Source organism: Mus musculus, chromosome 1 (assembly GCF_000001635.26).
Source record: "Mus musculus strain C57BL/6J chromosome 1, GRCm38.p6 C57BL/6J".
In the NCBI taxonomy this organism is placed as follows: domain Eukaryota; kingdom Metazoa; phylum Chordata; class Mammalia; order Rodentia; family Muridae; genus Mus; species Mus musculus.
In genome coordinates, this window is record NC_000067.6 from 135,867,448 (window position 1) to 135,884,118 (window position 16,671).

Sequence of the window (16,671 nt, forward strand, 5' to 3'; positions counted from 1 at the left end):
TTTGGATCCCAGATCCTAACCTCTCTCATTCTCACAAAGACCTCTCATTCCAACAGTATTTTCTCTCAGACCAATAACTGCTCCGCATCCCCAAAAAGCCTCACAGAAAGGCCCTTATTAACACCATATCCACTGCCCCATAGCACCTATTTTTTTGTTATTGATTTTTAAAAATTTTTGTTTAATCTTTTTTTACAGTTCAGATTTTATCCCCCTCATGGCCACCCTCTGACTATTTCACATCCCAAACCTCCTCCCCATCCCCCCCCCCATCTCCATGAGGATGTCTCCACTCCCACCCCACTAGACCTCCCCACTCCCTGGTGCTCCAAGGGTTAGGTGCATCTTCTCTGATTGAGGACAGACCTGGCAGTCCTCTGCTATGTATGTGTTGGGGGCCTCAAATCAAATCAGCTGGTTTATGCTGCCTGGTTGGTGTCTGAGAGATCTCAGGGATCCTGGTTAGTTGAAACTGCTGGTCCTCCTACAGGGTTATCCTTCTCCTCAGCTTTTTCCAGCTTTTCCCTAATTCAACCACAGGGGTCAGCAGCTTCTGTCCATTGGTTGGGTGCAAATATCTACACCTGACTCTTTCAGCTGCTTGCTGGGCCTTTTGAGGGCAATCATGATAGGTGCCTTTTTGTGAGCACACCATAGCCTTAGTAATAGTGTCAGGCCTTGGGGCCTCCCCTTGAGCTGGATCCCACTTTGGGCCTGTCACTGGACCGCCTTTTCCTCAGGCTCTTCTCCATTTTTGTCCCTGCAGTTCTTTCAGACAGGAACAATTATGGGTCAGAGTTTTTGATTGTGGGCTGGTAACCCAGTCCCTCACTTGATGCCCTGTCTTTCTGCTGGAGGTGGACTCTACAAATTCCCTCTACCCACTGTAGGGCATTTCATCTAAAGTACCTCCCTTTGAGTCACCTCCAAGGCCTCTGGTACATTCTGGAGGGCCCCCTCCTACCCCCAGGGTTGCCTATTTCTACAATCTTCCTGCCTCAGTTTCTCAAGTGCTGGGAGTACAGGCAAATACTATCACACTCAGTTTTATGCATTGCTATGGACTGCACTCAGGATCTTGTTCATGTTAGGTAAACCCCCTACCAACTAAGCTATATCTCCTGCCACTGTAAAATTTCTTAAAGGCTGACTCACAGAGAGACAGTAGTAGCATGTTAGAAGCATAAGGTATGGGGTTCGCTGTTGATCCCCCACAGGAGGTTCCTCAAGATGGCCAACCTATCTCTCCGTGACGTACACACACGCTGACCCAGCAGCTGTCTGCAGGATGACTAGTGAGGGTGGAGAAGACATGCTGGGGTCACGGAGACATTCCTTGCCTTGAAGCCCTTGGCTCATTAGCTCTCTATCCTAACCAACCCAACCAGCCAGCTCTGGGCTAGATGATGCATGTGGTAGTTCCTGGCATCTAATAGCTAGTCTGTGAATCAGAACTCTTATTTTCCTGCAAGTCTGCACAGCAACCACCCCTCATAGGATGTGCAATCCTGTGCTGTCTCGGGCTCTGTGAACCCTGATTCGCTGCGGCTTTGACAGTGAGCAGTACAATTGCCTCTTCCATAGTCTTCCTTATCATGTTCTGATATCAGGACTGGGGAGGCCTGGGTCTGGCCCAGGCTTGGTTCTTCTGTAAACTTCCTAGGTGACAGAGCTGGTCACTTTCTCTCAGTTTTTTCTTTTCCAGCTATTGACTGGAATGTGATGCTCTGAGCTCTGCCTGGGTTACTAAGGTGAAGTGCAGATCCAAATAGAAAACAATGCCCCAAGGATCTGAAAGAGAAAGGGTCATTGTGTGGCTCTTCAAAGAGGAAGACTGTTGCCCAATATCTGTCAGCAGAAGGCACTGCCCCTTTAGAGACGGATGCTTTAGCTCTCTGAAACCTGGTGGTGGTGGAGGTTCTAGCCCCACCCCAGGTAAGTTGCAAGAGGAACAAGCAGAAGTGGCTTCAAGGTCAGGCATGTGGACCTATGTGGACATGGGCTCTGTGACACTTGGCCTCTGGGTCTTTGAAGCCTTTTCCTTCCCACCTTCTAGATGTTCTGTGTCCTTCCTGTCTTTTTTTGTTCTTTTCTATCCAATCCTGGACCCGAGGTCCTCTCATGCTCATCAGGCTGTCCCCTACAGGACCTGCCACTCCCTTAGCTAAGGGCAGCTGAAGGAGGACTTTTGTGGTCATTTGGCACTTCTGCACCCACATCCAGTATAACACTGAATTCCTACACTGCTATGATTTCCCAGGAATCGTATGTAATAGTTCTGAGAAAGTGAGTCAATGAATCTATACATTGCTTCCAAACATAAAGTGTACATAAAGATGACTGGAGGTGAAGGGCCTCCCAGACGACATCCCCTTCCGGAACCCCAACACCTATGACATCCATCGGCTGGAGAAGATCCTGAAGGCCAGGGAGCATGTGCGGATGGTCATCATCAACCAGCTCCAACCTTTTGGGGACGTCTGCAACAATGCCAAGGTGCCAGCCAAAGACAACATTTCCAAGCGCAAGAGAAAGAGGGTCTCTGAAGGCAACTCAGTCTCCTCCTCTTCCTCCTCTTCATCTTTGTCCTCTAACCCAGAGTCTGTGGCATCCACTAACCAGATCTCCCTCGTGCAGTGGCCAGTGTACATGGTGGACTATTCCGGACTAAACATGCAGCTTCCGGGCCCCCTTGATTATTAGACCTCAGAGCCGAATCAGGACCTCAACTCAAAAGACTAAAGGAAAATGTAATTTATGTACAAAGTATATTCGGATATGTATCAATGCCTTTTAGTTTTTCCAATGATTTTTACACTATATTCCTGCCACCAAGGCCTTTTTAAATAAGTAAAGAAAATGAAAAAGAAAAAAAAAAAGATGTCAGATGACGGCAATGTCTTGTGTGCATTCTGTGGCTTGGCATAGTTGTGTAGGGACAGCAACAACCAGGCACGCAACAGGAATGGATGAGTCTTACCCATGGGCTGTTAAGCTAAAGCTAGAATGAAACAGGACTTAGCGTTGGCACCGTTACAGGAAGTTCAAAATGACCAAGCTAAAATATAGTCTTAGAAGTTCAGACAGTGCCGTGTTTTCCTTGGGGTGGGATGGAAGCAGGAGAGGCACGAGGAAGGCTCCCCGGCTGGTCCTGTACCATTTCTTGGAGAGGGTGCTGTTCAGAACCTCTTCAAAGAGGTTCAGAGCTGTGTCCATTTCAAGCTGTGTGATTTTGATCTCCAATTGTATTTTGATGGAAATATGAGGTAACACTTAATGATGCTGTATTTGATTTGCTTTTTGTAGCCAGTACAAGTTCCCAGGTCCCCAAAGCATTTCCAGAAGCCCCAGCGTAGTGCATCTAATAGTGTGGGTTACAGAGAATCACAGTCCTCTCCTGATGGTCCTAGGATGCTATAATGGAGGACCTGTTAGTCATGACTTCTGCAGGATGGGGAAAGCGCCCCTCCAGGGGTTTCCTTAGCATCTCCCTTTTCTACCCAGGCACCCCTGGTTCTCTCAGATGATGATGGGGCTTACCCCGTACCATGCCTGGGGTCTTCTATATCCTTCTGTTTACAGTCTTCAGCAGCTGACATAAACCCCATGCAGCACAGGCATTCTGGAAACATGAACTAAGTCTTTCCTGTTGAAATTGTCTTTTCTACAGCCTGGATGGCTGGGGATGTGCTCACAATAACGTTTCCACTTATAACCTGGGTGACATTGTCACATTTGTTCCCCCAAGCCCTGCTTATTTGTAAATTAGGACAGCAAACCCTGAATCCTGGAGCACGGTGTTCACATGAACGACAGTGGAACAGGTACCTATGAATACTCTTGGGTGACATTTTCAACCCTTGCCTGATACATAGTCAGTAAGCCAAGATGTTGGAGAGAAAGCCCTTCATCCCTTAATAGTGTCCCAAATAATACAAGGCTTGAGAAACCTTCAAAGAAATACTAGTAGTTTATTGATTTCCTATATTTTGACAAAGCAAATACATGGTGTATCATACAAGGAAACTGGGCCCGTTCAGCACAAGGTTCTCATACAAGATGGAGCAAGGACAGTGAGGGCTGGACGGAGGGTCCCAGACGCTGCAGCAAGTCCAAAAGTCAAGGAAGACACAGGGCCTCTGTCCTTTCTCATTTGGTCCTAAATTGTAACTTGTTTTAGATATGGAACTAGGAGGCAAATTTGATGAAAAAAACCATGAAGATAAGTCTGGGATACAGAAAGTCCAGCCAGCCCCTTACCTCCTGCTTCTAGGAATTTATTCATAAGTCCCTTTAATTTTTCCCTGGAATGACAGGCACATGTTGGGCCCAGCCCATCTGGCCAGCTTGAGATCATGGAAGAAGTTCCCACAATTGAGCCTGACCTCTGGGTATCTTAAGACCTGCTTCATCACCAAAGCAAATGGTGAACCTACCCAACCTTCCTCCCAGGGAAAAGAAAACTGAGTCCGAGGGCTGCAGGAAGTGAGGATGATACTGGGGGGTTGGGTGGGAACGTCATTCTTGAGGGCCTACAGCAGTCTCCCTTGTTGACTTGAACGTTCTACATGATTTTCTCAAATTGACTGAGTAAGTGGATAGTCCCTGAAGCCCAGGACCTGGGTATCCTTTCTTGGGCGAACATACACTATATGGAGGGGCAGGGGTACTGTAGGTTTGATTTCCTGTTATTGCCTTAAGTGCTCCCCTCACTGTCGTGCAGAGTAGTGTGACAATGGCATGCTTGAAGAAGTAGATTGTTCTGGATCCCAGTGACTGGCAAAGGAGATCACAAGAAGCCTACCCAAGGACAGTGTGGTGGGACAGCATCCCACGCTGGTATCAGAGAGGAGGTGAGGTAGGAGGCAGAATCCCACACAAGCCAAACAGGGAAGGATGCTGCAGACTCACAGTGCCAGAGCACACCGGGTAGATGGCTTAGGACACCTCTCAGGAACAATGTCCTCACGTAGCTGACCTCCTCAATCCTCAATGGACAGATCGTTTACTAGGCCACCCTGAGCCATAGAGGAATTTTTCGGTCTTACTGCTGGGGTAAGAAGAGGGTTGGGCCAAGGAGCATTCTATACCCTCCTTGAGAGAGGTATGGCCCTTATCATTCATGTCTACCCAGCACTAACCACACCAGTGGAGAAGCAATAGCCTAGACATGAAGGCTCTGGGGGAAGGCTCAGCTCTGTCCATCAGTCATTTGTCCTAGGGGGCTTCACATAGACAGGCTCACTCATGGGGTTCTCAGATGTTCTTTTGGTACTTCTGTCTGCAGTGTGAAGTCTGGGGTCCTGGGGTTGGCTGCCTCTACCCCACTAGGCAGTTTTGTTTCACAGAGACAGAGGGCAGACAGAACAGCTAGAGTTCATGAAGAAAGAGGCTGATGGCTGGAATGTGGGCTAGTTGATGCCTTAACAGGACACTTCCTTTACCTGGTCTATCCACCCAAATTCCCTTCCTTCAGCCTCTGGGAACTCCCTCACCTGACGCTCAGCAAGCTGGGTCTGAGGTGCATTGCAACTAATTTCCAGTCTTCCTCTCTGTTCTCTGAGAAGCCTGAGCAGGCAGTGCCCAGTGCCCATCTGTTCCTACCCTATCCCCTTGAGGAGATGAGTGAGCACATCCCCACAGTTCTGGCTTCAGGTGATCTTCTTACTTCCTTTCTCCACCAATAGCTGCTTGCAGGCTGTCTGAAGTCTGGGGCTCTGCTGGCTAAAGCTTTCATGTGGGTGCAGCCCACATGTCTATAAAGGGAGACACGGAGAGTCCCCTGTGCTGCCTGTGAACTGCAAAGGATCGTCACACCCAGCCTGTTTCTCTTGTTGGTTATGCTTTTAGGCACACACACACACACACACACACACACGAACACATGCGTGAACACACCACACAGGCACACCACACACACATACTTACATTATACACATTATATATATATACTGTTTCTCAGAGAAGAAAGTATTGACATCAGATGTAAGCCCCTTTAACTCAAGAAAGCCCCCCCACCCAACCTCCCCAACCCTATAGCCTGCCAGTTCCCCTAAGGAAAAAAAAGAATCAAAAATTATTTCCATCATCCACAGTTTTCAGGCTGCTCTTGGTTGCATCTGAACGTCTCCAAATACCACGCAGGATGGAGCAGGTAACCCATCTTCAAGGCCTGAGGTCTTCTCAGCTGGGTCGTGTCTTTCTAGAAAGAGAAACTATCATGTTGGATTGTAATGAAAGCTGGGCATGGCAGTGTAAGCCTGTAATACCAGTTACTTGGCTGAGGCAATAGTGTCACATGTTCAAATCCAACCTAGATTACAAAGCAAGTCTAAGACTAGCCTGGGAGACAGGAGGACCCTACCTGAAGACAAAATATAAACAAAGGAGGGTAGGGGTTAGAAGTCAGTGGTAGAGTATTTGCCTGGAATGTGTTAGGATGCAGGTTAAATCCCCAACAACCACAACATGCAGAGTTACAGGTAGTGAGACATTGCCACACCAGAAGATCTGACCCATACTGCAAGCTGCTTCTCACCCACACCTTCTCAAAGGTGTCTGCTTCAATACTTAACTGTGGTTCTTGGCTTATCTATATGAGAAACCCTTTTGGATACCCATTTAAAGATAAATTTTTCTGTACTTCACTTAAGGGCTATCAAAGCAGAATTGCTAAGACAGAAGGCCAGTATCCCAATCAATTCTAGTGAATGCTCAGCTTGCAAAGCTTTGCCAGAGTGTTGGCTTTGAGTTTCCTGTCTCTAGAAGCATCACTTGGAGACAAAGCTTGTCCACACTAAGCATATACAGAATGAGAATGGGTTTCAAGAAGGATGGAGGGGCTAGAGAGATGGCTTAGTGGTTAAGTGCATATGCTGTTCTTCCAGAAGACTAGGGTTTGATTCCTAGCACACATGTGGTGGCTCACAACTATCTGTAACTTCAGTTCTAGAGGATTCGATGGTCTCTTCTGGTCTCCTTGGTCACATGGCTGTTGCAAAATATTTGGTTACACTGTGAATCCCGAGATTGTGTTATTTACTGAAAAAGTTGTTTCTAGTTGTGGTGTGGCTCAGCCTTAGAGCACACCTTTAATCCCTCTAGCTGGAGTACAGATACACCCTTAGTAAATACCTTTAATCCAAAACAATGAAGGTAAAGTTAGCTTGAGGAAGGAAACACCTATGATTGAAAGTGTTATCTAACTGAGTGGCAGACAAAGTGATGGATCAGAGAAAGATTTTGACAGAATAGGATTTACCCAACTCTCACCAGAAAAGAGAGGAAAGGAAAACTATTGCAGAGACAGAATGCAGTTTTACTGGGACAGTTGTTGCAGAGAGAGTACAAGCTAGACCCAGGTGAAGACCGAATGAGCCAGAGGATGAGAAGGAGCTAAAAGATCAGAACGTATTGCTAGAGTTAGTGTGAGGCCAAGCAGAGTAATTCAGGAGAAACCAAAAGAAACCAGATTTGAATCAGTCACCTTGGAGATGAGTTTGAGCCAGAACAGCTGAGTTGAACCAGTCAGTCAGAACTTAGAAAGAAAAAGAAAGGGTGAGCATATTTAGCAGTAAGTCTCAGAGACTGAAAACTTTCTAGGTCTAGATAAGATTGTGCCAAAGATAGAAACTTCCAGGACTAGGCCTAGGTTAGCAGATGGAGGCAGTAAGCCTCAGAGACAACAATTATTACAGGAAAATAAAAGTTACAAATACACGTGGCACACATATGGTGCACAGATACATGTGTAAGCAAGATGCTCATACACATAAAAAAATCATAAAAGAGTTAAATAAGGATGGGAAGTAAGCTGTAGCTGACCAAACCCAGAATGATGCATAACTACTAAATTATGCAACCCACCTGTGAATGGCACCATCTGGCGTGTACAGCTAGCCTCAGTAGGCCTCCACAGACTTCCAGCCCTTCCAGGGTTAATAAACATTACATATCCCTAATGTCCTGTGATGGGGACAGCCCATGTTCTCAGCTAGGGCTCTACATGTCTGTCCTCCTTGCCTTGTTAGTCAGATCCCAAATGCCTGTCAGGCCAAATGGTGCTTCTCCCTAACTGCACAGGCCTAGCCTCTGAGTGGCTGTAGTGGTGATTTGGAAGCATCCCTTGCCATGGGGCAGGCAGTTCTCACCTGCAAGTTGAACTTGCTTGGGCAGTCTCTTCTTAGAACCGGGAGGTGAAGTTTCTGAGGTTGTTGGCCCCAGCTATGTTTCCCATCATATTCCTATCGAAACCTTGCTGCAAGGGGAGAAACAAACACGTTAGCCATCATAGAACAAGCATCATGGAGCCTGATGCCTGGTCAGGGGCCTTTTGATAATATCCTTGAGTTTATCTAGACTCTGGACATATTAGTATGCTCTGACTACTATGTACATATGTCTGGGTGACAGAGACCTAGTTAAGAAATCATAATGCCATGAATATCAGTGAATCAGTAATTTGCGTTTGGAATTTCTCTTGTACATTTGAGCTTCCTACTTGTGTTTGCAGAAATCAAGCAAGGAACAAGAGATTTTCATTTTTGAGACAGGATCTTGTGTAAGTCCTCTCTACATAGCCGAACATCCTGTCGAGTTGTATGTCAGCTGACACAAGCTCGAGTTATCTGAAAGGAGGAAACCTCAACTGAGAAAATGTCTGCACAAGATCTGGCTCTAAGGCATTTTCTTAATTAGTGATTGATATGGGAGGGCCCAGGCCATTGTGGGTGGTGCCATCCTCGGGCTGGAGGTCCTGGGTTCTATAAGAGAGCAGGCTGAGCAAGCCATGGGAAGTACATTAGTAAGCAACACCCCTCATGGCCTCCACCTCAGCTCCTGACTCCAGGTTCCTATCCTATGTGCGTTTCCTTCCCAACTTGCTTTTGGGTCATGGTGTTTTATTGCAGTAGTGACTAAGACATCAAAGATGGTTTTGAATTCCTAAGTTTCCTAGAGATTCTCCTGTGTGCCAACACAGTTGGCTTTTCTGGGTCTCAGGTGGGTGAGGACAGACCTAGTGGTCCTCCAGCACCCAAAGGCACATGGGCAAACTCTTGAGTCGGAATGGAAAGATCTCTGTAACTAAGCCCTAAACCTTCCTAGGACACACCATGCTGCAAAATAGCTGGTATTCCCTTTGTCCAAACTTCTTGCTACCTTACTCTAACTCAGCAGTTGGCAACCTGTGGGTCACAACCCCTTTGGCAAACGTTTATCTCCAAAGATATTGACATTGCACTCCATAATAGTAGCAAAATTACAGTCATGTAGCAATGAAAATAATTCTATGGTTGGGGTCACTGCAACATAAGGAACTGTATGAAAGGGTCGCAGCACTGGGAAGGTTGAGAACCACTGGTCTAAGTGTTCTCACGCTGAGTCTCTCTCACATTTTCTCCACTCCCCCATCTGCAAGACAGCTGAAGGTAGATCTTCTTGTCAGAGCCCTGCTCACACTCACTGATGCTCAGATCTGCTCCTGACTGTCCCCTTGAGTCAGCCTTCCCTTGCTTTGTGAGGTACACAAGTCTTTCTCTCCCTTCCCAATCTGCTGGGACTTTAGTGCAGGACAAGTGTGGGAAGGGTGTGGTCAGGATGTGGATGCTGGTTGATGCTCTTACCTGCCTGAGGACACTCTGCAGCTCCTTGCTGGCCCACATGTCAGACAGGAGTAGCCGGGCAGCCTCTGCAGCCTTAGGTGAGGAGGCACTACGCAGGTGAGAAGTGAGTTTGTGAGATGAGAGCCCTTGTGACACAGGAACACCCTTCCCTTGCTACCCACCTCTTTAGGGTCCAGAGATGTGGGGTGGTCCTGAGTACATGAAAGAGGAACTCTAAGAGGGACAGTGAGCCTGAGCCATTAGCCAATGGGACCATCTCACATACCTACCACATCTGGAGACAGTTCTGAGGCTAGTTTCCTATCCCTGGATGAAGAAAGAGCCGTACAAAGCAAGAAAAGCACTCTCATGTGATTGGCCCTGACTCTTTTATGACTCCTGCTGATCCTCGGAAAGTCCAGAGTTCACATGTCCTCAGCTAAGTCCCCCCCATCCATTTCTAGGACCTGGAGGCAGAGGCCACAACTCTTTAGCATTCAGCCTCTAGACTCTCTTCCTCATCCTGTCTCCTGCCTCCCTTAGACATGTTCTCTGCTCCCTAAGTGCTACTGTGTGTGGGGGTAGGGATGGGGGTGGGGGGGGTAGGTCGCTCCTCTACCCACGTGTTGCGGCACAAGTTGAAGACATTGTTGAGCATGCTGTTGGAGAAGTACTGCTTGGCCATCTGAGGCTGTGAGGTCATCAGGTTCCTCACAGTGTAGCAGGCTGAGGACAAGATATCTTCAGAGTTGCTGGTATTGCCGGTGTGGCTAGTGAGGAGTCTGGTTACCTCTGGGAACACCTGGTTTCCTATAGGGAAAGGAGTTGAAGTATGGGCTCAGGAAGCAAGCAAGGTATCCCCTCAAGGACCCATAGGAGCTCCAATGCAGATGGATTTCTGTAGACTCCTCTATGAGGTGAGAATTCCCTCCTATTCCCACACCTCTCTCAAGCCAACTTCTCCTCAGAATATTCACACTAAGGAGCAGTTTGAGGATGACCTTCTAGAAGGCTCTAGAAAGCACGGGTGTGCATGTCCTGTGTGGATGGAGGAGAGGACAGGGGCTCTTACCCATCACTCTGTGCAGCACAGGGTGGCGAGACATGTTGCTCAGCAGAGAGGCTCCGGACCGCACCACATCCGAATTGCCAGATTGCAGGAGACGGGCGATTTGTGGCAGGCCCTTTTCCTTTATTCCAATTAACTGACTCATACCATTGGACATCTAAGAGAGAAGATCCAGGGTGGAGCTGGTCTCTAGCCTCCAGGCACCAGAGAGAGTAGAAAGGCAGATAGTCCCAAGCATAAACAAACAACAAACAAACACCCCAAACCAACCAACCAACCAACCAACCAACCAACCAACCAACCAACCAACCAATCAACCAACCAACCAACCAAAAACCCTGAGCCCTTTCTCTTTCATCTTAAGGTCGGGAGGAGACAAAACTACTCAGGCCTAAGGGACTATGAAGGGTCAGGCTTTACCTGCCCCTGTGTGTCCCTGTGCTTGGTGGAGTCAATCTGAAACTCATGTGGGTAGGCAGAGAGAATGTCATTTCTCTCTGTCATAGTGGCCCAGGATTGGTGTCTAGACTAGCAGTGCCCACCTCTTACCCTCAGCTCCTCTATCTTAGAAACCTCTCTCCCTATCCTTTATATGAACCCACATGGCCAAGGGCAAATGACAATTGAAGAAAATCTGGTTATCTTCTTCAAACTCTCCACTCTGCAGAATCCAGTCCACAGTTACTGACAGCTTGCCAGAGATCAAGATGGATTAAAAGGGTCTGGGTCTGTATGGAGGCAGGACTGGGATCCCTCGCAAGTAAGCCAGCTCATCTGGATCTTGAACAGACATCCTGGTATGACCTAACATAGGCCAGTTTGGGGTCCTTTGAAACTCCAGACTCATCCTTCTTACAACCAGGGAAGCTACCCTGACCCTCAGGATACCCATATCTACTGCTGCCCAAGTCTCTTTCATTCTAAGTATATCTGGGGAACAACCACTGGGTATCTACCAAATACCCTCTGGCTTTTCCCTACACCATCCAGTCCTTAAACTTCTGATTCTATCACAACTTTCTCTGAATCTGCCCATTCCTCAAACATGATTTATCTGTCAGTTCATCAAATGGGGATTTCTTTTTTCTTTTTATTCTTTTTTTTTCTTTTTCAAGACAGGGTTTCTCTGTATAGCCCTGGCTGTCCTGGAACTCACTTTGTAGACCAGGCTGGCCTCAGATATCCACCTGCCTCTGCCTCCCGAGTGCTGGGGATAAAGGCGTGTGCTACCACGCCCGGCTTTTAAAAAAATTTTATTTATTTTTTTATTATATGTAAGTACACTGTAGCTGTCTTCAGACACACCAGAAGAGGGTGTCAGATCTCATTATGGATGGTTGTGAGCCACCATAGTGTTGCTGGGATTTGAACGCAGGACCTTCAGAAGAGCAATCAGTGCTCTTAACCGCTGAGCCATCTCTCCAGCCCCAGGATTTCTCTTGACAAATACACTCCTCATCCCTGTCTCCTACTGCACGCAGAGCCCAAATGGTCAGCACCATAGGGCAAGAGATTACAATGTGGGCATTGCCCAGAATGTTCTCAGAGGGCAGAAGTGTGTTTGCTCATTACTGCTCTGGTGATCAGCCCAAGGCCCAACATGCTCACACCTGTAGCTCGAAGCTTACTCAGAGCCAGATGTGTTTGAGGGACTCAGCCCGAGAAAGGATAGTCTGGTGGGAGATGCAGAGGGTAGGCTGGAGAAATGGAAGAGTGGGGCTCCTTACCAGCCCCTTGCTGGCTGTCAGGTTTTGCAGGGCCCCAGCACAGGCCTCCAAGGTAGCATCTTTCTTGCTCTTTCCCATGAGGTTCAGGTAGGTCCGGATGGCATCTGAGTGGTACAGCCAGCTGCTGCCCTTGGGGTTGGTCTCTTCCTCCGGAAGTGGGCAGTCATAGTTATTGTTCTGTAGACAGACAGCGTGTCAGTGAGGAGGCTGATGATATAACATACCCAGGCATTCTGCCTCTGCCCCAATCTCAGGTTGTGAGTTCTTTTGGGGAGGATGGGAGAAGACTGTCCCCGCCCCCCACGTCCATATCTCTTTCTTCTGTGCATCCTAGAATCACCAAAGTGAGGGAATGGACCATGGTTCTCTAGATGGCCTCTGGGAAAGCATCTCAAAAAGGGCAGCTTCACCCTTGAGCCTCCAATTGCGTAAGGTCACACTAGGGTCTGGCAGCAAGATGCTGAGGATTTTAGTGACTTTGGGATCTCCAGGCTAAACTGGAGCATCTAGATCCTGGCTCTCGTTTACAGCATCTTTCTTCGGAGGCTCAGCAGGTGCTGGGAACCGTTGCCCAGGATGGTAAGAGTTCTTTCTATTGCTTCCCCAATGTTCAGAGATCAGGGGGAGATAAGAATGGTTTCCCCACTACACAGTGAGAGGAATGGAGGCCTGCAGAAAGGGGCGTGGAGCATTTGTCTTTGGGTGGTCTGGGCTGCTACAGCTTATGTGGGTCCCCTGTGCACTCTAGGTGGTACACCTTGCCCCAGCTTCAGGACTGCACTGTCCTCCCAAGAACAAGGCTTTGACAACGGCCCATCCTTAGGGCTGTTTTCTGGGTCCAAGAAGAGGGCTACGGGGGAGGTGGACCCTACTTACCATCATCTTGTCACCCCTGTTGCTGAAGCAGCCAGTGGAGGACTTCTCGGTGTAGGCATTGCGGGTATTGTACTCCAGCTGGCGGTAGCGGGTGGGCACCTCGGCGTCCAGGCGGTAGGAGAGGTTATGCAGGATACACATGCAGTTCTCCACAGACTGGGGGCAAGGAGAGGATGCCTGAGTACTGTCCCAACAGACTTCTGGGCCTGTCACCTACCCCGAGTATTCAGATGGTCTGTACCACTGTCAGTCTGGAAAGATCTCATAGGTGCATCCTGGGAATCAGACATGATTCCAGCCTCTCTCACTTCCTGGCTGTCTGCGTCTGTATGACTTGCCTCACCTTTATGGGCCTCAGTTTCCTCCACTGTAAAATGGGCTAGCCTCACCCTTCTTGGCTAGTAGGGTAGATTATGCACTAGGCCCTCAGTTTTGTAAGCACCCACAGAATCAACCAACCACAAATCGAAATTAATTCTTTTAAAAAAAAGGTATTCCTGAATACTTAGAGATTTCTTTCTTAGCATTATTAATAACAATTTATTTTGCATTTATGTTATATTAGACTTCATGAATAACTTATAGATGATTTAAAGTACACAAAGGAGTGTGTATAGGTTATATGCAAATATAACCTCTATATGCTCCTTTTATAGAAGGGCTTGAGTCTGTGTACTTAGGCATGCATGGGGATTTGGACCCATGTCTATGGTTACTGAGGGCCAACTGCACATGAAAAATACCAACCATGGAACCTTGCACATAGCACACAGGGCAAACAGTGGTGACCACTTGCATTGCTTCAGACCACACGTGGGGCAGAAGACTGAAAACATCTTCTCCAGTCCCAGTGCCTTCTGGTTTTCAAAGCATCTAGTCACTCTTTGCTGTCCCCTCTTCCCATGGTTACCCCTCAGCTCCCAACATCAAAGATGCCTGTGTACAAAGAGCCTTAGCACTCCACAGCAGCATTTGGGTTCACGACTGCATTTGCTTTTGGTGAGACACCAGGCTAGGGCACGGGGGTGGCAGAGTTAGGCTTTGATCAGCACTTGGTCCCTGTTAGGGTCAGGCTAAACCTGACTTCTATTGCTTTGGGGTTATCTGGGTAAAGGAGATGTGCACAGAGCAGGGGGAAGGAAATCGAATTGTCCTGCTGCTTAACGACAAGGCTGTTCTTGGAGGGCTGTTATCAGTTCCAGTGAAAGAAGCAGGAGATAGAAATCTCCCTTCATTGATCTTCCCGGTGTCCTGGATGTGGGGACCGACTAGACTTCTGTGTCCTGAGCTGTGCCCAGCTGTGGTGGAAGTCTCCCTACCTCCATTTATCTTTTCTCCATAACTGCCTTTCAATCTGTGCATGCCCCTGCATCCAAAAGTCTAGAGAAGGTGGTGGTGGTGGTGGGGCTATCTGATGGTGTTTCTGGAGGTACTGATACAAGTTTCATCTCAGGAAGGAAATGGGGCCCCCGAGAGCACTTTTGTGTGCCCAGCACCACAAAAACAATGTGGCCCTCAGAGCCCAAGCAGAGAGCACTTGCATGTTTCAGATGTCTCCTCCACTACCTCTGCTGGTGTCCTGTCTCTGAGACAAAGTCCACAAGCTCCTGGGAAGTATAACCCTGACTTATGGGTTCTGGGAGAGAAATGTCAGGACTAGGAGAGTCCCTGACTTAAGAGCATGACCCTGGGATTTGTAGCTATAGGCACAGACCACAGGGTCGGGGATAGAGGTGTCACCAGGGACCTGCACCCTTACCTTGTCATCGCAGCGGCTGGCAGCCACGCAGTTCTGGACATAGGCCATGAGGGAGTCAATGAGCCCAGAGTAGTTCCGCATAGTCTGGCGGCCAGCATCAGCTGAACTCAGGTTCCTGTGGGAGAGAATGGGGAGGAGGAGGATGCAGATGGGGTGATGAGACGGCAGGGTAGGGACGGGCAGAGTGCAGTGGGCATGCACAGTGAAGAACAGCAGAAAGCACAGGGTAGAATATGAAAGTTGTGGCCAGAAGAAGAGGGGAAGAGAGAAGAATAAATGATGGAAAAAATTAAGAAGGAAAAGATTCAGCCGCATCTGCCTGGCCCTGGCTGAAAGGGGTCTCCTCCTGAACTCAATTGGTTCTGTCTTGTAGTCCCCAGGCACAAGACTCTCACCTCAAGAGCTCCACTGCATCTGGCAGCCCAGCTCCTGCCCTCTAGTGGCCACTTGAGGGACAGTAGTTGGAAGCTACTGCTTTTTGTGGAAGCAAAGCAGATCTGAGGAGGTACTGGACCAGAACTAAGCAAAGGGTTAACCTGGGGTCCAGATGTAGCTATCTTTTATAAAGCTGTGTTCATTCCCAAGCACTGTAGGTTCTCCTGCCCTAGGTGGCGTATATGGTGCATGCATAGGATGTGTGTGTGTGTTCTGTCACACCCAACAGTCATGTGGCCCCCCAAAAGTTCTTACTTACTCTGGCATTTCATTTACCCAGCCTCTTTGCCCTCTGGAGGCTGTGTCTGGAGGCTGCTTGGGAGAAGCACAATGGGAGACACAAAGCATACACTAACTTCTCCCCTACTCTGGAAGTTCTCTGAAGTTCTGGGGGACAAATTCCACTGTGGCTAAGGGAGACCCTAAAGGGGACCTTGTTCCATGGTTTCCATACTCCATGTAGGTACCCTCCCTGAAGCTCTGAGAGCAAGCCCATCCAGATCCTGCCAGGGCTTTGCCACACCCTGCCGTGGAACTCAAACAACCTTGGGCCAAGAGGCACCATCGGCACGCCAATGAACATGGCAAATGGTTTTGGCACTCAGGTGGGAGGTGACTCACGAGCAGCCAGTCAGTAGACTTTTTGTATAAAAAAAAAAATATGTTCTTCAAGATAGCACAAGAAGTACATTTTTCTGTGGGTGGAGGAGGGGATTTTAGTTGAACTAGTTTGGATATTCAAATGCAGGCCATTTCCACTCTATAGTCCCAATGCTATCCTCTAGATCCTCTCAGGGCATTGCAAGGCATAGCCAGACTCACAGACATTGTTAATACCTGACTCTTTGTCCTGGAGCCAGCCCACAGAAGGCAGGGCCAGACTGAGTGGTATGTTTCCTACTGCGGCTGGATGTTGGCTGAAATGGAGGCTGACTGTGGAAAGACCTGAGTGGAAAGACCTTACGTGCCCTCTTCTCTCACCTCAAGCAGCCTGTAGCATTGAAGAAGACCTCAGGGTCCACTACTTCCCGGGACATGTTGCTGTTACCATCACACCAGCCAGAGAAAGGAATGATGACCCGGTCAGTCAGAACAGGCAGGGCGTCGGCCACCAGCTCCTCCTTCAGCTCATCAGTGGAAGACAGGTTCCAGAGGAGCCCTGGACACAGACATGGTCAGCTCAACACGTTAGGCTCTGAAGAC

At 48.3% G+C, this 16,671-nt stretch overlaps 1 protein-coding gene across 2 annotated transcripts in view; it reads right to left on the minus strand.

The window, feature by feature from the left end:
* Nucleotides 1–3,946: 3,946 nt before the first annotated feature.
* The window catches only part of Pkp1 (plakophilin 1), a 47,814-nt gene continuing 35,089 nt past the window's right edge, over nucleotides 3,947–16,671 (minus strand). The window contains exons 6-14 of one of the 2 annotated variants that reach the window (NM_001313701.1): nucleotides 16,450–16,627; nucleotides 15,034–15,148; nucleotides 13,275–13,430; nucleotides 12,399–12,575; nucleotides 10,675–10,828; nucleotides 10,226–10,412; nucleotides 9,624–9,711; nucleotides 8,151–8,257; nucleotides 3,947–6,198 (exon numbers count right to left, since the gene is read on the minus strand). In NM_001313701.1, the coding sequence (NP_001300630.1) occupies nucleotides 8,183–8,257; nucleotides 9,624–9,711; nucleotides 10,226–10,412; nucleotides 10,675–10,828; nucleotides 12,399–12,575; nucleotides 13,275–13,430; nucleotides 15,034–15,148; nucleotides 16,450–16,627 (1,130 nt within the window). In that variant the 3' untranslated portion in view covers nucleotides 3,947–6,198; nucleotides 8,151–8,182. Of the gene's footprint in view, nucleotides 6,203–8,150; nucleotides 8,258–9,623; nucleotides 9,712–10,225; nucleotides 10,413–10,674; nucleotides 10,829–12,398; nucleotides 12,576–13,274; nucleotides 13,431–15,033; nucleotides 15,149–16,449; nucleotides 16,628–16,671 lie in introns of both variants that reach the window. The other variant, NM_019645.3, reaches the window with a different exon arrangement.